We start from the raw sequence: 22,963 nt of genomic DNA, 5'->3' as shown, positions 1-22,963 counted from the left end.
CAAAGTGACTTCCGCTGTGCACCCAAAGCTCCGTCAGGTCATGCTCCCATCCTTGCCCAGTGCAGCAGCACTGCTGGGAACTGCTGTCCCCCCTGCAGCACCCATCACCCAGTGCCACCCGCTGTGCAGGAGGAGGCATCAGGTGCAGTGCCCATGGCAGGAGGTCACACAGTGTCTCGTGGTGCAGGCACTACTCACCCGCAGCTTGCTGATGAAAGCTCCTGCCTCCTCCACCGAGAGCTGGCCCTGCTGCCTCACGATGCGCTGCACCGTCTTGAGGACGTCCCCGGCCATGGTGACGTCCCCGCAGACGTAGATGTGGCCTCCCTGCTCCTTCAGTGCTTTGAACACAGTTTGGGCCAGCTGCTCCTGTAACACGTCCTGCACGTATTTCTGAGGGAGGAGGAGGAGGAGGTGGGATTAACTCCAGCTTCTCAGCCCTATCTACCTGAGTGCTCCGGCCAGGTTTGTGTGCACTGGGCAGCACTGCAATGTGCCACCGCTTTGGGCGAGCATGCCTGCAGCACTCACAATGATAAACAAGAGATGGGGAGAGCAGCAAAGCATCGCTCTGCTCTTGCATTTTCACACCTCCACCATAGATCTCATTGCCAGGCCTGCTCAAGGTGGTGGTGGTGGTAATTTGGACCAGTTATTTGTGCCGTCTCTGCGCCACTCCACTGGGTGACATCCCTCCTTTTCCACCTCCTTGGGAAGACGTGCCTTTCCCCTCCCATTGCTCCCAGGGCAAAGCACAAGCAATGTGGGCACACATTCAGGCTGGTGCAGGGATGAGGGGCTGCAGTGGGGAGGGCACAATCCTGTACACTTAAGCAACCAGCACACCCCAGGGCACGAGCCGCTGTGGCCAAGGAAGCAGCATCTCCACTCCGTGCTGGGTGGCCATGGCTGTGCAATGAGACCTGAGCAGAGCCCTCCACACACCTTTGGTTTGTCCGGTTCCCGGGAGTAGGCTGTGTACAGCTCTCTGAAGACACCTTGGGCTTTGGCAAAGAGTGTCTCCTCTTTATAAATGTGGTCAATCCTGGACTGCCGACAGCCAAACACCAGCACCATGGGACAAGGCTTCAGACCTGGGGGAAGAGAAGGGAGAAGCAGTTAGCCTGGAGACCACCAATAGCCCGTTTCTGCAAGCCACCTCTCTGCAGAGCTGCCAGCAGCCCCAGCACCCTGCACAGCATTGCTGGGAGCCCACTCTGGTCAAACTGGGAAGGAGGGAAGTCCCACAAGGAGGAAGGTGATGCATAGCCTGCGCCAGCGCATGGGCTGGGCTCACACAACAGGGATGCTTGTGCCAGGTTTGGGGGAGAAATGAAACTTTTTTTCCCTAAATCGTCTAAATGATCTGTGTAAAATGTGTATTTTACACACATGTACATGAAATGAGCCCTAAAAACCAACACCAGCACTGTCACACTGCCACAAAAGCTTGCAAAGCTGTACAGGAGGAGGCTCATGGAGTTAGGTTTGGGAGTTTGGGCCGACCTCCAAGCTCGCACTTGGGTGAGTCGCTGCTTCAAGAAGCCCTTGGCCTCTGCTAGGGTGACTGGACCCCCATCCCCATGCCACCACCCAGGGTTCCCAAGTAGAGGAAGAGGAGGAACAAGCATGGACCCACCTTTGTGCTGGATCTCAAAGAGCCGCTGCTGCCAGAAGCTGCGGAAAGGGGCGATGCCAGTGCCGGGCCCGATGAGGATACAGGGCACCTGGGGGTCCTGGGGCAGGTGGAACCCGGGCGCACTGCACACACCAAAGACACAGTTAAACCCCAGCAGGATGCTCCCTCCCTCACCTCTGCCCACAATGAGCTGGGACACCAGGAGAGGGAGGGGTAAAACCAAGATGAAATCCCAGAGAGCAGCATTTTGGTGCAGAAGGAGGGACCCATTTGCTCACCAATCCCACCCTGTTTTGTCCTCACCCTCAGTGCTTTGCAAAGATCTGAGGGCAAAGAGCTCATCCTGCAAGAGGATCACCCCATCTTTTTCACCCTTTGCCTTTTATGACCACTTACCCTCTTACAAAACAGGGCACTACTTCATCGGTCTGTATCCGATTGAGCCAGGAGGAGCAGACTCCATGGTGGATTGGTCCTTCTCCATCTAGGAGGGGAGGGAAGGAGGTCTGTACTTGTCACACCAGCCAACTACTCCAGTTGGCTCCCTGCTGCATCCCACATGAACACCTCACTGAAACATTGCCATGGACCGTTCTCCATAACATGGGACAGCGGTGTCATAGGTTCAAGGAATCTGGTCACTGTAGCAGGTAGAAACGCTTTCAAATGACATATAGAATCATAGAATCATAGAATAGTTCGGGTTGGAAAGGACCTTAAGATCATCCAGTTCCAACCCCCTGCCACGGGCAGGGACACCTCACACTAAACCATGCCACCCAAGGCTTCATCCAACCTGGTCTTGAACACTGCCAGGGATGGAGCATTCACAACCTCCCTGGGCAACCCATTCCAGTGCCTCACCACCCTCACATTAAAGGATTTCTTCCTTATATCCAATCTAAACTTCCATTGTTTAAGTTTGAACCCGTTACCCCTTGTCCTGTCACTAGAGACCCTAATGAAGAGTCCCTCCCCAGCATCCCTATAGGCCCCCTTCAGACACTGGAAGCTGTGAGGTCTCCACGCAGCTTCTCTTCTCCAGGCTGAACAGCCCCAACTTCCTCAGCCTGCCTTCATACGGGAGATGCTCCAGTCCCCTGATCATCCTCGTGGCCTCCTCTGGACTTGTTCCAACAGTTCCATGTCCTTTTTATGTGGACACCAGAACTGCACACAATGCTCCAGGTGAGGTCTCACGAGAGCAGAGTAGAGGGGCAGGATCACCTCTTTTGACCCTTTTGATGCAGCCCAGGATACGGTTGCTTTCTGGGCTGCGAGCACACACTGAAGCCGGCTCATGTTAAGTTTCTAATCAACCAACACCCCCAAGTCCTTCTCTGAAAGAAGATCTCTACCAAAGACCTTGTGGTGTTGCCCATGTGCTGATGCTTTTCCCCTGCTCCCCAAACCAAGCCTGTCTCCACTGACCCCTGCGTGAGCACTGTACCTCTTGTGCGATAGGAGACCACCGCCACGGTGAGGTGGACCTCGCCTGGGTACATCTCCGGGGAGGAGCTGATGGAGTAGTAACGTGGTTGAAGGAGGGGGAGCTGTGTGAGTAGCAGTGTGGAGGGCATCTGCACCGAGGGGAACTCCTCCAGCACCTCCACGATGGTGGGGTTCTTGGACCACTTCCATTCCTCATACTCCTGCAAGCCCTACGGCCAGGGAAAAGAGGGAAGGAGGGAGGAGAGAGCTGCAGCATCAGCCTCTTCCAAGCCAACTGCCTCAGCCAATATCCTACCAGGCTTATGGCAAAGCTGGGATGGGTGGCAGTGTGGGATGAAAACGCCCTGTAGTTGTGATTGCCCCCAAGGCCTTAAAGAACTTGGGTCCTGAGGCTTTACCTTGCTAAGGACCTGCAAACGTTTCTTCTCCTTGTCACTGGTGGCCAACAACGCAAACTGCTGCAGCAACAGGGGGGTGGGAGGGGTGGTGATGTCCAAATAGTACTTAAAAGCTTGGAAGATGGTGCATGGTGGGACACGGTTCTCATCTGTCCAGTTACTGATGACACCTGCCAGGAGGGAATTGAGCACAACCATGGGATCAGCTGAGCCTAAGAGCCAAGGTGAACAAATCACACAGAATCCCAGCCTGGTTTGGGTTGGAAGAGACCTTAAAGCTCATCCAGTTCCAACCCCCTGCCATGGGCAGGGACACCTTCCACTAGTCCATGAGATACTGTCATGCTACAAGTGAGATGCTGTACAATGAGCATAAATATGAGCCTGATGCTCCAAAGTTACTATTGCTTTTCATCTCCTGTTACACTACACATGGCAGTAGGGTAGCAGACTTATGCTTGAAATATAGTGCTGGAATGGTCCATCAAGATCCTTTAGCTTCTTTCCAGCCCTAGACATTGCTCTTTCCATGCGAGTATAAACACCTTTCATTTTCCCCAAGAATAAGGAAATACCTTCCCCAGGGCCCTGCTCATCCATCAAACTCTTGCTCTACCTCCCAAGTACAGATGAGCAGTGGCTTGGGCAGAGGAAGGTTGAAGGAGGTGCTCTCAACCAGTCAAACACAGCAGTGAGATGGGAAATGATGTATCCTGGCGGCCACCTTCCTCCCTGAGGAGCTACAAGGTGACGGGCGAGGGGCAGAGAAGCCAACTCTACGCTGAGGTGACCCTGGTTACCTAGAGCTGTGCTCCTCTCCTCCAGGAGCTCCACCTTCACCAGCTGGTTGGCCGGGGGGGCATCTTCAAGCCTGTCAATGAGGGCATTGACCAAGTCTTCGTGGTTCCCTGGAAACACTCCCAAGTGGTCCCCGGGCAGGTACTGCAGTTCCTGGTGGCCGTTGGTGTGGAGGCGCACGAAGATCGTCAGGCGGCTACAGGGAAAGGAGGAAAAGTGGGATGTGTTTGGGGAGTCCTTCAGGGAGCGTAAAACCAGGTTAACTTCTAGCTTTAGATACTTTATCATAGAATCAGAGACTGGTTTGGGCTGGAAAGGACCTTAACATCATCCAGTTCCATCCCCCTGCCACAGGCAGGGACACCTCACGCTAGAGCAGCTTGCTCCAAGCCCTGTCCAACCTGGCTTTGAACACTGGCAGGGATGGAGCATTCACCACTTCTTTGGGCAACTGGTTCCAGTGCCAAATACCATTTGTTTGCACTACACAAGTGTGGCCACCCATCATCCCACCCCTTCCATCAGGCAAGGAACATCCTTTACTGGGTTCACCTGGCTTCCAGCCTTGGTCAGAATCAGCACAAAGGTGGTACCCATTGGGACATTCAGGGATGAAGGGATGTGTGCGTGGGTGCTTGGGTGCACCATGAGTGCCTTCAGCTCCCAGGGCAGCTCCATCTCCTACCTGGACTTGGGGCTCTGCAGGTTCTGGCGTGTGATCAGCCGTGCTGCATAGACACGCTTTTTGTGGATGCTGTACAGTCCTGCAGGGGAGAAGAGTCAGTGAAGCAATGCAGCGGAGCATGGCCAAGGCAGGAGGCTTCTGGCTATTGCAAAGCTGTTGGCTGCTGCTGCACGTTCAGCCCTTCAGACTGGAGCTGGTTGTTGCCAGCCCCAGCAAACAGACCATGGGCTCAATCACCCTCCTGCCCCTATCTTCTTGTGTGATCCCAGTGATCCCAAGAGATCAGAGACCCCAAAGGAGGCCCAAACACACGCCCCTTCTGTTAATGACCGAGGAGGACCCCGAAACAGCTCTCACGAGGCTTGGGGCCGAGCCCTCACGTGCAGACACGCACCTCTCGCTGCTGGCACCACCTGGCTGGGAGCAAAGAGCCTGGATTTGGGAAGAGCAAAGGCAGTGCGGCAGATCCTCAGCTGCAGGAGCCATGCTGAGGGGCCAGGTGCTGCTGGGCTGGACACGCCATTGCATCGCAGCGCTCGGCTGAGCGGCATTTGGACGTGAAGAGAGCTTGGAATGCACCCAGGTTGCCAGCTCTTTGCTTCAAAAAATGGGGTCAGGAGGAGGGAGAGCAGATCATAGATCAACAGTGCTGCTACAGACACACACAGGGGCCAGGTGGAGGGGCCTGAGACGTCACAAACTGCTTCCTGGGCGTGTGGTGGAGGGGAAAAGCAACACTGAAATGTTGGCAATTTAGCACAAAGTAAAGAGGTTTGACCCCTTCACCCCTACTTTATAGAATCATAGAATAGTTTGGGTTGGAAAGGACCTTAAGATCATCCAGTTCCATCCCCCCTGCCATGGGCAGGGACACCTCACACTAAACCATGGCACCCAAGGCTCTGCAACCTGGCCTTGAACACCGCCAGGGATGGAGCATTCACAGCTTCCCTGGGCAACCCATTCCAGTGCCTCAGCACCCTAACAGGAAAGAATTTCCTCCTTATATCCAATCTAAACTTCCCCTGTTTCAGTTTTAACCCGTTACCCCTTGTCCTGTCACTACAGTCCCTGATGAGGAGTCCCTCCCCAGCATCCCTATAGGCCGCCTTCAGATACTGGAAGCTGCTCTGAGGTCTTCTCCTTCCCCTGCCCCATGCCCAGAGCTCTCGGTGGTGACCCCATCTTCATACCTTGGGTGAGCTCTGGGGCCTCAGCCACGTAGGTGAGGCGAAACTTGCTCCTCTTCCAGCTCCGGTCGTTGCTGATGAGGGAGTTGTTTGCTTTCTCGATGTTGACGTCGTCCCCCACGCAGAACACGTCGCACGCTGCCTGCAGCACACACCGGGCTCTCAGGCATCTCCCCACTGCCCCCAAGGAGCCCCACAAACCTCTGGTCCCAACCCACCTCAGCCAACACATGGGGAAGGAGCCCCCAGCTGCCCCAGTGGCTATGGGCATGTCTTGTGGTGCCCTCCCTTCCCCAGGGATCTGGGATAACACAGGAATTCAACACAGTGCTCACCCTTTGGTGAGCACAAACCAGAGCACCAGCTCCACCAAACTACAGAAAACCTCTTTATTGTGGGCTAAGGTGATGGTTGAGTATCCCAGCGTAGGGAAGGAGAGGCTGGGTTTTGATCCAACCCCAAACAAGCATCATTGCTCTATCCCTGTATCCATCTCCCCTCCTGCTCCTCCCTGGAGCACAAGGGAAGCGGGTTACCTTGAAGACCTTCTTGGCCCAGGTCCTGAAGGACTCCTCTTGGCCGCAGAGCTCATCCCCTTCTCCCATGCGGAGGATCCTCTCTCCACCCAGCTCCTCCAGGAGCGTGTCCACCGCGCGGGCAAAGGCGCAGAAATGGGGGTAAGCTCGAGACCCCAGCCCGAACACGGAGAACCTGTGGAGAGGGGGCACGGCTGCAGCCACTGGGCAGGGAGCGACACCACCATGTCCCCCTTCTGTCCCACCATGTCCCCCTTCTGTCCCACCATGTCCCCCTTCTGCCCCACCATGTCCCACTTCTGCCCCACCATGTCCCCCTTCTGCCCCACCATGTCCCCCTTCTGTCCCACCATGTCCCACTTCTGTCCCACCATGTCCCACTTCTGCCCCACCATGTCCCCCTTCTGCCCCACCATGTCCCCCTTCTGCCCCACCATGTCCCCCTTCTGTCCCACCATGTCCCACTTCTGTCCCACCATGTCCCACTTCTGCCCCACCATGTCCCCCTTCTGCCCCACCATGTCCCCCTTCTGCCCCACCATGTCCCCCTTCTGTCCCACCATGTCCCACTTCTGCCCCACCATGTCCCCCTTCTGTCCCACCATGTCCCCCTTCTGTCCCACCATGTCCCCCTTCTGCCCCACCATGTCCCCCTTCTGTCCCACCATGTCCCACTTCTGCCCCACCATGTCCCCCTTCTGTCCCACCATGTCCCACTTCTGCCCCACCATGTCCCCCTTCTGTCCCACCATGTCCCCCTTCTGTCCCACCATGTCCCACTTCTGTCCCACCATGTCCCCCTTCTGCCCCACCATGTCCCCCTTCTGCCCCACCATGTCCCCCTTCTGTCCCACCATGTCCCACTTCTGCCCCACCATGTCCCCCTTCTGTCCCACCATGTCCCCCTTCTGCCCCACCATGTCCCCCTTCTGCCCCACCATGTCCCCCTTCTGCCCCACCATGTCCCCCTTCTGTCCCACCATGTCCCCCTTCTGCCCCACCATGTCCCCCTTCTGCCCCACCATGTCCCCCTTCTGCCCCACCATGTCCCCCTTCTGCCCCACCATGTCCCACTTCTGCCCCACCATGTCCCCCTTCTGCCCCACCATGGCCAGCACCAGCACAAGAGTGCGCGGAGGGACCTGCGCATTGCAGAGATACATCATGCTTTAGGTAAGAGGAGAAGGGGAGCTCCGTGCAGGAACCATGTCTGCCCCCTCTGCTGCCTCCCCCCCATCCCATTTACCTGACGTTAGCCAGGGGCCCTGTGCTTTCAAAGTTGTCCCTGGAGTCAGGGCCATCGCTCGAGGATTTCTGTGCATCCGAGTAAGAGGAGACGCTGTTGAAACGGACCTTGTAGCTCCTGTGAACAGCAGCAGCATTGGGCATTACAGTGATGCCACGTGTGCATGGGGCTCCCACCGGGCTGTGTGCTCAGACTGTGCACGAGACCAAACCAGAGCTCAGGGGTTGATATTCCAGAGCAGACTCCGTGATCAGTGGCTAGAGCAGAGCAATGTGCTCAACCCACTCCTTCCAGTGGTGCCCGGCAACAGGACAAGGAGCAGCAGCCATAAACTAAACCACAAGGAGTTTCACCTCACCGTGAGGAAGAACAACTTTACATTGAGTTGTTCAGGAACAGGCAGCCCAAGGGGGTTGTGGAGTCTCTGTCTTTGGAGACATCCCAAACCCACCATGGACATGTTCCTGTGTAACCTGCTCTGGGTCGCCCTAGAGCAGAGGGGCTGGTCTAGGTGATCTCCAGAGGTCCCTTCCAACCCCAATGATTCTGTGACTCCTGGGGTTAAGCCATAGCAGCCCATACATTGCATCCCTCCATCTGGTCCTGGCCCACTCCATGAGACCCTCCAGTGGGTTGACCCAGGTGTCGGCCACCACGTTGTCCCCAGCAATGCAGAGCTGCCCGGACCTCTGGCTTTACCTGCCCTTCCCTGGCTGCACCCAAGGTCGATGTGCGCCTGAGCTGATATTCTGAAGGGTTTTTCATCCATAGGAAGTAAAACCCATAAAATAAGATAAAAAGAGCGAGAGCAGAGGGATGAGGAGGGGGAAGGGAGCGGAGCAGAAGCCCTGACAGCAGCAGAAGTGTTTCTGAATTGAACCATCTTCAGAAATTGCTCTCCACAAGAGTTTCTAAATATACTGCCAAGCAGGGAGGCAGCGGTGTGTGTGTGCATGAGTCACAGCAGACCTCCTGCACCCGCCGCCACGCAGAGGAGACAACCCCCGAGCAGAGGAATGCCAGGGTTCAGAGCCCTCTGCTCCACAGCCTCCTCCTGTCTGCCCCGGCTCCTCACGCTTCTCTGCTTCGCTCATCTACACAGAGCCATCTCCTTCCTCTGCCTGCCCTGGGCCACGTCCTCACCCTGGGTTGTGTGGGGCAGGCTGGGCAGAGCTGCCCATGATGAGAATGAAGCCCAAATTCCCCAGTCAGTGCTGGGTCCATGGTCAGGGCACCAGCAGTTTTGTTGAAATTAATAGGTCCTTGTAGTGCAGGACTCTTGATCTGGGACTATAGGGATAGGGCAAGGGGTGATGGGTTCAAACTGAAACAGGGGGAGTTCAGGTTGGATCTAAGGCAGAAGCTCTTCCCTGTGAGGGTGCTGAGGCGCTGGCACAGGGTGCCCAGAGAAGCTGTGGCTGCCCCATCCCTGGCAGTGTTCAAGGCCAGGTTGGACACAGGGGCTTGGAGCAAGCTGCTCCAGTGGAAGGTGTCCCTGCCCGTGGCAAGGGTTGGAATTGCATGATCTCAAGTTCCTTTCCAACCTGAACCATTCCATGATTCTATGACTGTTAAAGGATGAGCTGCAACTGAACAGCAGGTCCATAAATAGGAATGACTTATGAATGCCTCTGAAAGCTCTTGGAAAACCCTTGAGGTAAGACACAAAGAGCCAAGCTGATGCTGCCCCTCTGCCCCAGACAGTCTGCTCCAGGCCACCTTGTCTCATGGCAAAAGCTTTCTTTCATGCTTAATGGTGTGCACCAGGACCCTCCCTAGCACAAACACAGGCTGGGGGGGACTGGATGGAGCAGCCCTGAGGAGAAGGACTTGGGGTGCTGGTCAAAGAGAATCTCTCCATGACCCGGCTTCAGTGAGTGCTTGAGCCCAGAACCCCCCCATGTGCTGGGCTGCACCCCCAGAGCGTGAGCAGCAGCTCAGGGAGGGGATCCTGCCCCTCTGCTGTGCTCTGGGGAGACCCCCCTGCAGCCCTGATCCAGCTCTGGGGCAGCAGCACAAGAGGGACGTGGAGCTGTTGGAGTGAGTGCAGAGGAGGCCATGGGGATGCTCCTGGTGGGGCAATCAGGGCAGTTAAATTGCTCTGTACCACTGGCCAGGGCTAATCCTTCCTTCATTGAGGAGCAGCCCTTTGCTGGCTGTGAGCATCCTGTGTTAACTCAGGAAAGCCTCCGGAGCAGAGCAGTGCCCCAGTTAAGTGAAATGTATTGTACTTAATAGCTAAAATAAGAGGATGTTCTAGATATTTAACGCTTTGCTGGCTGCAGCCTCTGAGGCATGCGCTGAGATGCTCAAGGCTCATCTCCTAGTGATGAGGATCTGTAAAAGCCCAGAGCCTGTCTCCAAGGTACCAGCTCCAACCTCCTTGTTACAAACATCACAGTCAGGATTTAGAACAGCCCTTATTTTCCCTAGAAATACTCTCACATGATGCCAAGAAGTTAAATTTGGTTCTCGAGCTCACCCCCACCTACATCCACACAGCTGAGAACTCCCTTCTACCTCCAAGTCATCCTATTTTGGTGTCTCCTGGATGGCCCCAGCTCTCAGATCTGATGATTTGGGGGAAATTCCTGCTTTTATTTGGGTTTTTTTTCTGTTTTGGGTTGTGATTTTCATAGATGCTGCCTCTTTGCAGCTGAACAGAAATGCTTTAAACGCCAGCCAGGGGAATTACAAGCTGGAGTCCATGGGATTCCTGACTCAGTGCATCTGCCCTCCCTGGGACCTCCACCAGCTCCGTCCACTGGGTCTCCAAGCAGGTCCCATCCCTTTGACCTGGCCAGACTTGAAACCTGCATGAGGATTTCATCCTCTCTTCTGAGAGGAGGCAAGCAGAGGTGTACTGGCTGTGGGGCTGCCTGCTTGCAGGGGTTTGGAGTGGGAAGGGGGGTTTGGAGTGCTCTTACTTCCTCTCCTCCAGGTTGGCATTGGGATTCTTCATCTCCATTAAGGCGCAGCCAAATTTCTACAGGGAAGAAACAAGAAGAAGCCATCAGTTTTGCCAGGCCCTGCAGGGAACAAAGCATGACCAAAGCCTCGGCCATGGCTCTGATCTCTGCTTGCTGTTCCCAGCAGCCTGCAACGCGGCTGTACAGGGACTGGATAAGGTTGTAGCTCCCCAGCCAAGGGGCTGGCACCTTTTGTGTGACACTGACATCAGTTGTACAGGACGGATTTAGCAGCAGCTCAGTTACTTGTCTCACAGTAGGGAATAAGTAGATAACCCTATTACAGAGCAGGCTGGAGGCAGGCACACACAGCACCAGATATCACACAGCTTCTGGACCTGTTTTGGGCCATTCCAGCTCTGGCCGGATAAAAAGAGGATGTTTCTCCCCATTCCCCACTGCCTGTCCCCTGCCCGTGTCCCTCTTGCAGTGTAGTCACCCATCCCTGTGCTCTGTCCTACCTCTCCGTTCTCAGGTGGGTCTCCATTGCCAAAGGTGCTTGTGACCACCAGGACCATGGTTTCATGCTCTAGGTGCACAATGTCATACTCATCCATGGACATCACCTGGAGGAGACAGAGATGTTAACAAAAGGCCTTTGGTGGGGAGATCTACCCCCAGCCAGTCTCCTGGGATAGATCCCAGTCCTCCTGGGGATGGGAGCAGCATATCCTTGCTGACTCCATGTCCCTGCATCAGCAGAGATCTCCACACAGGGAGGATGAGAACAAGAGCCTCAAGGAATACGGGCAAAGCACGGGCTACCACCTGGGAGGCAGTAGACGTATGCATGCCACAATGCCTGCAGCAGTATTAGCTGGAAAATCCCCTGTGTGGGCTCCAATCCGGACTCAAAAGCTCATATCCTGGGAGTGGCTTCCCTGGGAAGCTCCACATGCCCTGAGCCATGTGTTTCCTGGGGCCACCCAGATGCGCACAGAGCCTCAGCGGGGCTGGGAGCGGGGACAGTACCTTGGCATCGAAGGCGTGCTTGAAGATCTCACACAGAGTTTTTGCATAGACCTGCGACTTCCCTGTCTCGGTAGCGTACAGAATGGTGGCTTTGACCCTCTTGGCCATGGCCTGTCCCATCAGCTTGGCTGAGAACTTCACAGCCCTAGGAAGCAAGAACAAACCCTGGTAAGAATCCTATGGAGCCAGGCTGAGAGAGCTGGGCTGGGTCAGCCTGGAGAAGAGAAGGCTCCTGAAGGGGAGACCTGAGAGCAGCTCCAGTGCCTGAAGGGGCTGCAGGAAACCTGGAGAGGGGCTTGGGACAAGGGATGTAGGGACAGGCCAAGGGGAATGGCTTTAACCTGCCAGAGGGGAGACTGAGATGAGCTCTGAGGCAGAAGCTCTTCCCTGTGAGGGTGCTGAGGCGCTGGCACAGGGTGCCCAGAGAAGCTGTGGCTGCCCCATCCCTGGCAGTGTTCAAGGCCAGGTTGGACACAGGGGCTTGGAGCAAGCTGCTCTAGTGGAAGGGGTCCCTGCCCGTGGCAGGGGTTGGAGCTGGAGGAGCTTTAAGGTCCCTTCAACCCAAACCAGGCTGGGAGTCCATGATTCTATGATAAGAGAGCTCGCTTCTCTGTCAGTGCCTCTAGCCCGGACTATTCACACCATTTATTTGTTATTAAATGAACAGCCTGCTTTAAAAAGCTGCAGCATCACTTTGTTGTTATTGTTTGTGCCAAACAGGGAAGCAGTGGAAGAGCACGTTCATCTTGACTTCTCAGAGGGGAAGATCGGACGGGGGAGCTTGGACACATGAAATACCTGAATGGGTGTAAGGAGGAAAACGCTAAACCAGGGGTGGGGATGATCTTTCTGCAGAGACAGAACAGAAGAATCAGGGGCAGCAGCTGCTGAAAGCAGTGACAGCATAACCTCAAAGGCAAAGCTGGAGACCAACCGCAGATCAAGCTGCAGAACTCATGGTATCTTCTCCTCCTCTCTACGTCTTTACATCCTACCTGGCTGCCGTTCCGCGGGAGCTGTCCTAGCCAAGCAGTTGCTCCTGTGCCCCACACGTCACACAGAGCCCTGAGACACTGAGGGGCTCAGATGGAGCTGTCTGCAGACCCTTGGGTTTGCACTGCAGCCATGCTATGAACCTGACTCGGAGGAGCAGCCCTCCCGAGGCTCAGAGCTTGCACGTTCACTCAAGGGCTGTGTCTGGCTGCTGCCTCCTGTGCCCGCAGTCGTGACTGGGTGCATTTGCTCCAGCCTTCCCCCCCGGCAGGGCAGAGGGGCTCTGAGAGCTCACTGCCCCCTCTAATCCTGGCCAAGGTGATGCAGCACTAGAAACGCTGGCTCCTTGTCTCTGCTGGTGCTGCTGCCTGGGGTAGCATCAGTGGGCCAAGTTTGTTGGTTTAGGGCTGCTCATAATCACCTAATTTGCTGCTATACAAACACTCCTCCGTGTAGTTCTGCATGTTAAAGCTGTCCTTTTGCTTTCCCATGAGGGTAGTGTCTCCATTCCCTAGAACTTACAGTGGCCCCAGGGGAGGGAAGGGGCAGGTTTGAATGCTCTGATTTAGCTGGAATCAGCACAGCCTGTCTGAACAAGCATCAAAATCACGCTGTGACCAGTGCCAAGGCCTGCTGAGCTTGGTCCATCACCTGATTAGCTCAGATCCAGTGAGGATTAATGGTGAATTACAGGAATAATTCCTTTCCCTGCGTCAGGAACAGTGGAGATTTGGGTTTAAATTACCTGCTCTGCTCACATTTTTATAAAACCATTTATCAATCACACACACAAAAAGCATTGTTTCTCCTAACTCAATGGCTCGATCCATCTTCCTGCGCTCTCCACCAGCCCCAGGCTGCAGCCCAGACCCAGGCACCAGCGTCAGCTTAAGGAGCACATTCATCAGCTGCTGATCGTGTTCATGGATGCTCCACAGAAAATAGCTTACAGAAGGTGACAGCTGAAGAGTGGGAACAACCTGATGGCAGGGACTTGGGGAAACTGAAGTGTGGGGAGATGCTGTGAACAGCACCAGGCCTCCTGCCAGCCTGGCCATGGATACCAGGGCAGACCCAGCCCTTCCCAGCCTTGGCACGGGGCTCTGCTGCCGTGGAGCCAACAGCTCCTACAACAGCCTCTGTGCCAATGGCCCACAGGGGAGGCTTTTGGGCCAGGATCAGCCAAATGACGCTTCATTCCTGCATCCCTCCTGACTGGATGCTTTGGCAGGGGAGAGGGATGCGCGTGGTCCATTACTGGGGGTCAACTGGCCATGAAGTGCTAATCTCAGCTCAGCCCCGATCCATCTGCTACCTGTAGATAGATTCCTCATGCCGATCTCCCCCCAGCTCCTTGCAGATGGGGTGTTTGGAGGTTTAGACACACACTGGAGACCAGTGCTCCTCAAGCAGCTAAAAAGTCAGCAAGAAAAAGAGAGATAAGGACACAGGCTTCATCTTGCTTGTGCCAGCATGAACAGTGCTGTGGGTGACCACCAGTGGGTGAGTTCTCTGCCCCAGGAGGCTGTGAAAGGGCAAACAGGCAATATACCCCCCGAAAGTGAGAAAGCCATTCCTGACCATTGAAGACCATGTTACTGGAGAATGAACCAGCCTGGGAGAAAAGACCATATGCAATGTCTGGTATTCACCTGCCCACACACCTAATGGGATGTTCAAAGGACTGCTTGCTTCTCCAAATGTCCCTATGGGCAGCTTGGGATCCAGGCTCCCAAGCCATGAGGTCGCACACATCTAAAGGGTAGGGGTACCAAACAGCACAACAAACACTGCTACCCAAAACCAGGATCAGCCCCAAACACTCCAGGGTTTTCCAGACCCACTGGTACTTACTTTGCTAACTTCTTAAAGCCGATGGCCCTCTTCTTGGTGGGTGTCCCATTGACACCTTTCCAGACATGGGTATTCCAAGGGTCCGGCTAGGAGAGAGAAGAGCAGCAGCAGCTGACAGGCAGTGATCAGAGCATTAGGAAATGCTGCAGCCACAGCACTAGCTGGCTTACACACAGCTTTCCATGTCATGTATAGGTCCCTGGTCCTTGGAGCCTCAAGGATCATGGCTCCAGGGTTTCTCGTGGCAGTTGGACAATGGAATATGAGCACAAAAACTGCAATATAATAAAGCCTTGCTGGCTTGTAACAGTATCTGGGCAAATTCTTCCCTCTGAAGTAAGCAGTAATAGGCAAAACGAAGGCAGGCAACACCAGAAAGGGAGATGGGATGGAAACAGCTCCCTCCCCTCCCCATCCCACAGGTTGGATTTCTTATCCTAAGAGGCCCTGTGGGAAGAGGAGGCAGCTGAAGCAAGGAACAAGCTCACAGAAGTTTATTCAGTGCCCTCAGAGTCTGTAATCAGGGCCAGGAACCATCAGGGCTCCTGGTGGATGCTTATAGAAATGAACAGGCTGCTCCTGGTTTGTGATTGCTCCTTAAGGGCTCTCGACTAGAGGTCACATTGTGTGAAAGCCACCGGCGCAGGGATGTTGGCTCATGAGGGTGTGTTTGCTCTGGGGCCTTTTCCCCATGCTCTGAAGTGTTAAATACTCCAGCATTTCATCCTGCTGCTTGGCAGGAGCCCTCCCCATCAAGCTGCTGGATCCCTGAGCTGGCAAGAGCCATTCACTACAACATGGATGCTGTAGAGAGGAGGATACAGTGACCACCAGGTCATTTCCTCACCCATCCATCAAAGTGCAAAACGCAAAGGGAGGAGCTCTGCTTGATCCAAGGGTGAAGGTTGGCACCTGAGGTGTCTCATATTCTCATGGAGGGGAAAAAAGCCATTGCCTTGGGAAAAAGTGTAACATCCAGGGGGTTATTACACTACATTAGGGGTGTACTACATCAGTCACACTTGTTCATGGACTTCAGTGCCTGAAGGGGCAGCTTGTTGAAGGGATTAGAGGGTGTCCCCCTTTTGCATCTTCTGAGCTCCAGGTCCCACCCTGCTTCTGGCTATACCTTTGGGCATGCAGCACTGATGGAAGGCAGGGTGCAGACACTACCTGGTACTCAAAGGAGGGTGTGAGACGGTAGTTGAGCATTTCCTGGTGGAAAACTGGGGTGATGCTGCCCGACATGGGAGGGACAATCCACACCCAGTCAGCAGGACAGCCCCCACGGCATCGGTACTCATTCTCCATGTGCTTGATAAAGGACTCGGTGGCTGAGTGGTGGTCCACAATGGTCACCTTGTCGCTCTGTTGGAGAGGAAAGAGAGCAGAGCCATCAGTTCTGGGTTAATTCACCCCAGAAGGTAACAGCCAGGATTTAAAACCAAGATTTTACATTTGGAGCTGTTCAAGTCAAATATTCCTCCCTCCCATGGTCTTACAGGACTGTACCTTTGGAGATGAACCTGCTCTTCCCAAGCAGGCTGCAAAGCTGTCCTAGTCCTTCCTGAGTAGATGTGCTATGGGATGCTTGTTCCTCCTGTTATTTGTCATGGGTCAAGCAAAGACTAAGATGGCATTGAAGAGGACGGAGCATCCTCTGCTCAGCCCCTTGGGGAGCTCTTTCATGGCTTGCACAACTCAAGGAGCAGCTCTGATCTAGCTCCCACCCTCTGAAGTTGGGTTGCCAAGGACCAGTTTTGCTAATCAACCTTTAAGTAAAGGCTGGGGGAGAACCTGGGCCAACTCTTGCTTCATGAACAGGAGAGAAGGGCTGGATCTTGCCCCCTCAGGGCTCTCCCTCTGGACCAGCAGAGCTCAGATGCTGCTAATGCTGTCCTTGCAACATCCAGGCCACAGAGATCATTACATTTCACTGCAGGTTCCTGGAACAGCCAAAAACTAGGAGGGCACAGGCCAATTTCAGCTGAGAGCATCAGCTGTCATTGTTCTTGGAGGGATGTCTCCATACTTGGCCCATCCAGTCCCTGTGTCCCTCAAGCCTGACCCAAACAAACCCAAGTCCTGCTACTCAGTTACCTGGAAGCTGTACAGCACAGCAATGTTGATCTCCACCAGGGCCTGGTCCTTCCACAGCGAGGAGGTTTTCCTCATATCCAGGTCCATTTTCTTGGCCACTTGCTGCAATAAAACATGGTAGAAGGTGAACATTTGTAATGGCCAAGAACCAAGACCAGCACACTTGCAACAAAGGGCTGACGTTTTGCCTTCCTCTGAGGAGACGTGGTCCTGCCTTTTCCTCTCCATGGCAGGAGTGTGGCCAGCCTGGCCTCCCTTCCTCCCCTAAGCACAGGAAGGTAACTAAATGCTGTCATCAAGAGCAGCTGCTCTCTGTGGGAGGAGAGGAAATAGGTGGGTCTGTGAGATGGAGCAGGAGATGGAGGTGATCCGTGAGCTGGGAGGAGCAGACTCCTGCACCCTCCCCATGTCTCCGTGCTGCTCACAAGCTCCGTGCATTCTCAGCCTGTTTCTTCTACCTGGAGTCCTTCCCCCGGGCACTATCACAGAGGGACATGTGCACACACACATTCGCTGCCACCCCTCTGGTTTCCAAGTGACTGGGAAGGATGCTGACAAAGTGTGCCCCTTGGAAGGGCAGAGGAGCCACCCTTCATGGGTGCAGACCCCTTGCACCAGCACCTCCCCTTGGCATTGTCACCAAGCCATGCTAAGAGCATCCCTGAGGAGTCACCAAGTGTCTCAGCACCTTCTGAGCCCCACTACATCTTAGCACTTGACTAGGTGCCTGCTGATCCATAAGGTCGTAAGGGGAGCTCAATGGACACCACACTTGCTTGAGTTAGGTATTAGCTGGCCCCATAGGTCACAAAATCCATCACCCCCTCCATACCTCCAGAAGAACATCAGTGCCCTCTCTAAGGGAGACTTGGATGTCTCTTGCGGTGTCCTGCCTGCTCCCCCGTCACTTCACACACCGCAGGAGCCCCTGATCAACTCAAGGAAGGGGAATTACCTCTAGTATGTTGTAGCGAGAGTTGTCACAGTAGTCCCGGACCCCGATCTCTGTGCCCATGTACCAGCCACTGAAGGGGCAGGCGGAAAACTCCAAGCCACCAATCTCAAGGAGCATGTTGGAAACCGCTGGCAAACCATACCACTTGAGGCCCAGGTCCTTAAACCATTCAAACCTGGTGGGATAACAGGCAGGGAACGGAGGAGGTTACTTTGCCACCAGTCTCCAGGCAAGCAGAATGCTTCCTGAAGGCAATATCTCCCTTAGGGGCTGTTTATAGGGAGAAATGGGTAGATCAGGCATTGGAACATGCTGCCCAGGGCAGTGGTGGAATCACCATCCCTGGAAGTGTTCAAAAACCTTGTAGATGAGCCTTTTAGTGCCATGGGTTAGTGGTGGCCTTGGCAGTGCAGGGATAGAGGTTGGACTTGATGAGCTTAAAGGGCTTTTCCACCCCGGTTGATTCTATGATCAGGAGTGCTACAGAGTGATGTAAGTCCTGGGAAATATCAAGAAAAGGGAAATCATCCTTGGGACAAGGGCACAACTCACTTTCCACCTCCAGGTTCTGCCAGGCTTACATCAGAGTGGAGGGAAGACCTGGAAGAGGGTCTTGGGTCAAGCGCCCAAGCCATGGCAAGAAAAAACCAAGCTCAGGAGATGGCTTAGGGTGAAACCAAATGGGCTCAGTCCTGCTGATCCCCAGCTTCGGGGCTAACTCTGACTTACTTGGGATGTCGGATGGGCACTTCCAGCACGAGCTCTGGAGGGATTTCAAAGAGCTCTGGGTCATTGCCATTGGCTTGGAGGAGCAGAGGCAGGATGTCGAAGCGCCCATGTGGTGCCTTCCATCCCTGCTGAATGCAGATCTATGGGAGAAACAAAGATGGGGTTCAAGCATTATGGGCAGGGAGTTGCATGGCACTGAATAAGGTCTCGTAACAGCACCTCTGCTCAGCCCTTGGGATGGAATAATAACCTCCATCCAAGGGAGCTACAACATGGGGTTGCCTGTCACAGCCAACCCTGGCCAAGTAAGGGGGAACTAGAGTGAAAACGAGCTTAGAACTAGATCCCAGGTAGGATCATGCTCTGAAAATGCTGCTTGTGTCTGTAATGGTGAAAGAGAAAAGGGAAGAGAAAACAAATGCAGCTTCATTGCAGTGGATGTGACAAACCCTGCTTGTCCCAGCACCCTCCTCCCTGCTGGGGTGGTCAGGATGCATGCCCCCACGAGCCCGTGGTGCCCAGGAAGGATGGAGACAGCCTCTGTCAGGTATGGTGCTGGTGCCTCTGTCAGGTACGGTGCTGGTACCTCCGTCAGCTCCACGTTTGCAGGGTCTCCCAGGATGGTGCCATCGGGCTGCTTGTAGCCGGCGTAGCGGATGAGCTGGGCATTCCAGATGCGGAAGTCGTGCTTGCCGTCCGTCCGCTGCGGGAAGATGGTAATAGCAGATCTGGAAGGAAAAGGCAGGGGTTGTCAGAGGAAGTGTTGCAGGGAAAGGTGCTGTCCCTGCCTGCACCACCCTGTGCATCACCTCTGCTCGTGCCCCGGGTAAGCCCCAGACATCTACTGTATTCCTTTCACTAGAAGCTGCCATGGCCAAGTGTGCTCCAGCTCTGGAATTTGGGGTGTTCCCAGCAGTTCAGCTCCAGGCAGAAGCTGGCTGCTAAGATGGGGCTTCACACAGAACCGGAGAGCACCCCATGCTCTGCATTTGATGCACAATATGGGGAAGGAGAATTAATGAAAAGGGGAATCTGTGCCTTGAGATCCCACGGAGAGCAAGGAGGAATACCTTTGAGCAAGGAGGAATACCCTTGGGCCAGCAGGACACCTTCCCTTGATATTGGGTCCCTCTAAAGCTCCACAGGAAAGGAGGTGGCTACAACCATCCTGCTGTGCAATGACTGCTGAAGGAGACACCGTCAGCTGGGTTGATACACACCCAGCTGTAAACTGTCAGCTATAAACCCTGGAGGCTCCCTGGTACTCACCTGAGATTCCCTTTGTTGGTAGCGTATTTGATGTGGTTGCAGATGTAATTGAACATCCCATGGGCTGTGGTGCAGTCCCGGGCATCAAACACCTGAAAGAGTGGAAGCAATTGTGGTGATGCTACAGGATGCTCTGACTCCTTAGGACAGAGCCAAGCAGAAGAAACACAGCACAGGGAAAGCTTTAGATACCACCATGACTTGTTAGGTGTCTAAAGCTCCAGAACTGCATGTTCTCTGCCTGTACAACACTGGAATGCCTAATGCAGCTGCCCCTTCTGCTTGGAGAGGTGAGTCATCTGCTCCTGAGGCAAAACCCTCCTCAGTCTAGTGCTCCCAGCCTGTCGCTTACCCACCAACAGTTTGGGTTTCTGCTGTTTGGCTCTTGAAGATCAAGATTCAAAGCTGAAATAGGGCAGGTCTCAGGTCTGAGGGGTACTGAGAGGATGGAGAACCACAGATTTGAATCAGAGAATCATAGATTCTTAGTTTGTGTTGGAGGGACCTTTAGAGGCCATCTAGTCCAACACTCCTGTGATGAGCAGGGTCACCTTCCACTAGACCAGGTTGCTCCAAGCCCCCTCCAACCTGGCCTTGAATGTTTCCATCTATAAAAGGATGGAGAAACCAGGAAAGAGGGTCAGCAGGAGGCTTGAAGACAACTTCTTGCAGATATAACTCCCCTCCCTGAATCCAGATATGCCAAAAGAAAGAGTGGAAGAGAAGAGTTGAAGCTGGGAGCAAAGGCTCAGCCTCCTGGCCCCAGGCAGTGCCTGTACCCTGTGTGAAGCAGCCACAAGAACTGCTCAGCAGCACTTGAGCTGTGTTCCAGGTTACAGAGGGAGACGTCATCTCTGTACCATGGGATTCCACTGGAGATACTACTTCAGAGCCTACTCTACGCTTCCAGCTGGTCGAAGGGCACTGAGCCAAACCTGCTTCTGCCATAGCATCTCTGTACCAGGGATGAATGTGCCCTGCTGCCTCTCTCCAGCAATAGTTTTGGAAGCAGCATGTAAGATACTGAAGGAGTATCTGATGTTGGAAAATGTTCTCTAGACAACCAGCTTCTAGTTGGCCCCTTTTCAGTCACAGACACCTCAGCTCCACCTACCCCACAGATGCTTTCCCAGCTCCTGCTCTCTTCCCAGCCTCTGCACCCCCAAAGCTGTTGAGGAGAGCAGGGCTGCTGTGTGCTGAACACCCGCAACTGTACCTGTGCTGTGCTTCCCCAGGTGTTTGCAGAGCAAGATTTGCCTGTCCAAAACTCCGGGGCATCCTTTGGCAGCCAACCTGGGGCTGGTGCTCACCTGCAGCTTGGACCACTGAATCCTGCCCACACAGCGGGCTGCGTTCCTCCAGGCATGCTTGGCTCCGTAGATCAGCTCTGTGTCCCGCAGCTGGTAGGTATCAGTGGCTTCAATCTCCTTGGTCACTTCCTCCAGCCTTTCCATGTGGGCCTTGGAGCCAGATCTGCATGGGTGGGGAACGGAGGAGATGGCAGCTGTCCACTGAGGCGGAAGGCAGGGAATCCTGCTGCTCTCCACCTGGGCACGAGTTCATAGGGTGGTTTGGGTTGGAAGGGACCTTAAGGCTCCTCCAGCTCCAACCCCTGCCACGGGCAGGGACCCCTTCCACTAGAGCAGCTTGCTCCAAGCCCCTGTGTCCAACCTGCCCTTGAACACTGCCAGGGATGGGGCAGCCACAGCTTCTCTGGGCACCCTGTGCCAGCGCCTCAGCACCCTCACAGGGAAGAGCTTCTGCCTCAGAGCTCAGCTCAGTCTCCCCTCTGGCAGGTTAAAGCCATTCCCCTTGGCCTGTCCCTACAGGCCCTTGTCCAAAGCCCCTCTCCAGGTTCCCTGCAGCCCCTTTAGGCACTGGAAGACTGCTAGAAGTTGTTTCTTTCTTAAGCATATGTGTGCACATATATACACACATGTATATATATGTGTGTATATATGTGCACACATATGCTTAAAATAGGGATGAAGATATTAAGATACGCTGTCAGATAATGGATGACCAAGTGCAAATGGGAGAAGTCAGTAATTTGCACAGAGGCACACACCAAATACTACAAGTGAAGCTCCACTGCAGAAGCAGTGTCAAGGTCTCAGCCTGCTTTGACTCTCAAGTGTGAAAGATCAGATGATGTGTGACATCTCAGCAGCAGCAGCAGCCTCGGACTGCGACATTCTCCAGCCAATGCTTACCTCTTTATAGAGGAGTAGTACTGGTCAATGAAGTCCTTAGCCAAGAGGAGCACCTCCTCTTTTGTCTTGGTATCTTCTGACTTACGGATGTGCTGGCTAGGAGTCATTACTGAGCCCATGCAGATCTGCTCGGTGCACGCTGTGGTCTGGTGGGACAGAAGGAGACAAGAGTGTCTTGGGTTACTAAAGCACATTTGACTATATGAACAGGGCTGGGGGATGTCAGTGGTTAGCTGTGCAGAGGTCAGAGGCATCTTTGACAAACAGGGACATTTCCAGCTTATTTGTTTTCACACCCATTGGCATGTTGTAATTGGTAATGTTGCTCAAGCATGTGCAGTCGTCTCTTGTCCCATCCTATACGGACAATTGGGTCTCACTAGATTCTTGCCCAGCTTGGTGTAAAGTCAAATGCTTTTCTTTATGTATCACAGGGCGACTTTCCTCTCACCCAGGCTGTTACACCAGAGCTTTGAATCTCAACCTCCAGAGACAAGACAACTGATCAGAATTCATCCAGTCCTGCACTTCCAGGTGAAGCCACCTTGGAACCCTGCGATCCACTCCATTGTGCTCAGGCAACTTTCGGCCAGGCCTACCTACAATACTCACCATCGCCGTCTTGAGGTGCAGGGTGTCATGGAGCACGGAGCCTGTCTCCCAGTTCTTGATTTTCACAAACCGGGGGCATTTGGAAGGACTTCCATTCACTGTGTTCTTGGTCGGGGACTGCCGCCCCGATGGCGGAGGCTGGACAACGACAAGAGTAGGCACAAGGTTAGTGCTCCGCAAGGAGATACAGAAGAAAGGCCTCAGCAAGCAGCATCCTGTATTAGTGGATGCCTGCCACTTAAATCCTAGTGACAATATAGTGAGACAAGGTACAGGATCCAAGTATCTGGCAGCATTTGGGATCCTACAATCGAGCAACCAACTCCCAATGAAACCGAGAAGTCGTCTCCGTT

General features: G+C 54.2%; 1 protein-coding gene across 5 annotated transcripts in view; it reads right to left on the bottom strand.

Annotated features, from left to right (window-relative positions):
* Positions 1 to 22,963, bottom strand: part of NOS1 (nitric oxide synthase 1) — a 74,621-nt gene that overhangs the window by 6,289 nt on the left and 45,369 nt on the right. For all 5 annotated transcript variants that reach the window (XM_061465778.1, XM_061465776.1, XM_061465775.1 and 2 more), the window contains 24 exons: positions 22,611 to 22,748; positions 21,999 to 22,144; positions 21,096 to 21,258; positions 19,786 to 19,877; positions 19,103 to 19,244; positions 18,517 to 18,656; positions 17,788 to 17,962; positions 16,833 to 16,934; positions 15,906 to 16,100; positions 14,733 to 14,818; positions 11,886 to 12,030; positions 11,375 to 11,479; positions 10,872 to 10,930; positions 7,945 to 8,061; positions 6,699 to 6,873; positions 6,166 to 6,304; positions 4,973 to 5,051; positions 4,290 to 4,483; positions 3,490 to 3,659; positions 3,090 to 3,300; positions 2,036 to 2,123; positions 1,640 to 1,761; positions 946 to 1,094; positions 199 to 393 (listed from right to left, as the gene is read on the bottom strand). In XM_061465778.1, the coding sequence (XP_061321762.1) occupies positions 199 to 393; positions 946 to 1,094; positions 1,640 to 1,761; positions 2,036 to 2,123; positions 3,090 to 3,300; positions 3,490 to 3,659; positions 4,290 to 4,483; positions 4,973 to 5,051; positions 6,166 to 6,304; positions 6,699 to 6,873; positions 7,945 to 8,061; positions 10,872 to 10,930; positions 11,375 to 11,479; positions 11,886 to 12,030; positions 14,733 to 14,818; positions 15,906 to 16,100; positions 16,833 to 16,934; positions 17,788 to 17,962; positions 18,517 to 18,656; positions 19,103 to 19,244; positions 19,786 to 19,877; positions 21,096 to 21,258; positions 21,999 to 22,144; positions 22,611 to 22,748 (3,327 nt within the window). The remainder of the gene's footprint in view (positions 1 to 198; positions 394 to 945; positions 1,095 to 1,639; positions 1,762 to 2,035; positions 2,124 to 3,089; positions 3,301 to 3,489; positions 3,660 to 4,289; positions 4,484 to 4,972; positions 5,052 to 6,165; positions 6,305 to 6,698; positions 6,874 to 7,944; positions 8,062 to 10,871; positions 10,931 to 11,374; positions 11,480 to 11,885; positions 12,031 to 14,732; positions 14,819 to 15,905; positions 16,101 to 16,832; positions 16,935 to 17,787; positions 17,963 to 18,516; positions 18,657 to 19,102; positions 19,245 to 19,785; positions 19,878 to 21,095; positions 21,259 to 21,998; positions 22,145 to 22,610; positions 22,749 to 22,963) is intronic.

This window comes from Pezoporus flaviventris, unplaced genomic scaffold, assembly GCF_033815535.1.
Source record: "Pezoporus flaviventris isolate CSIRO_AGI_PZ_B2104156 unplaced genomic scaffold, CSIRO_AGI_Pfla_v1 ptg000041l, whole genome shotgun sequence".
Taxonomy (NCBI): domain Eukaryota; kingdom Metazoa; phylum Chordata; class Aves; order Psittaciformes; family Psittacidae; genus Pezoporus; species Pezoporus flaviventris.
Note: the sequence above shows the minus strand (reverse complement) of the source record. Positions and strands in the feature narration are given on the sequence as shown.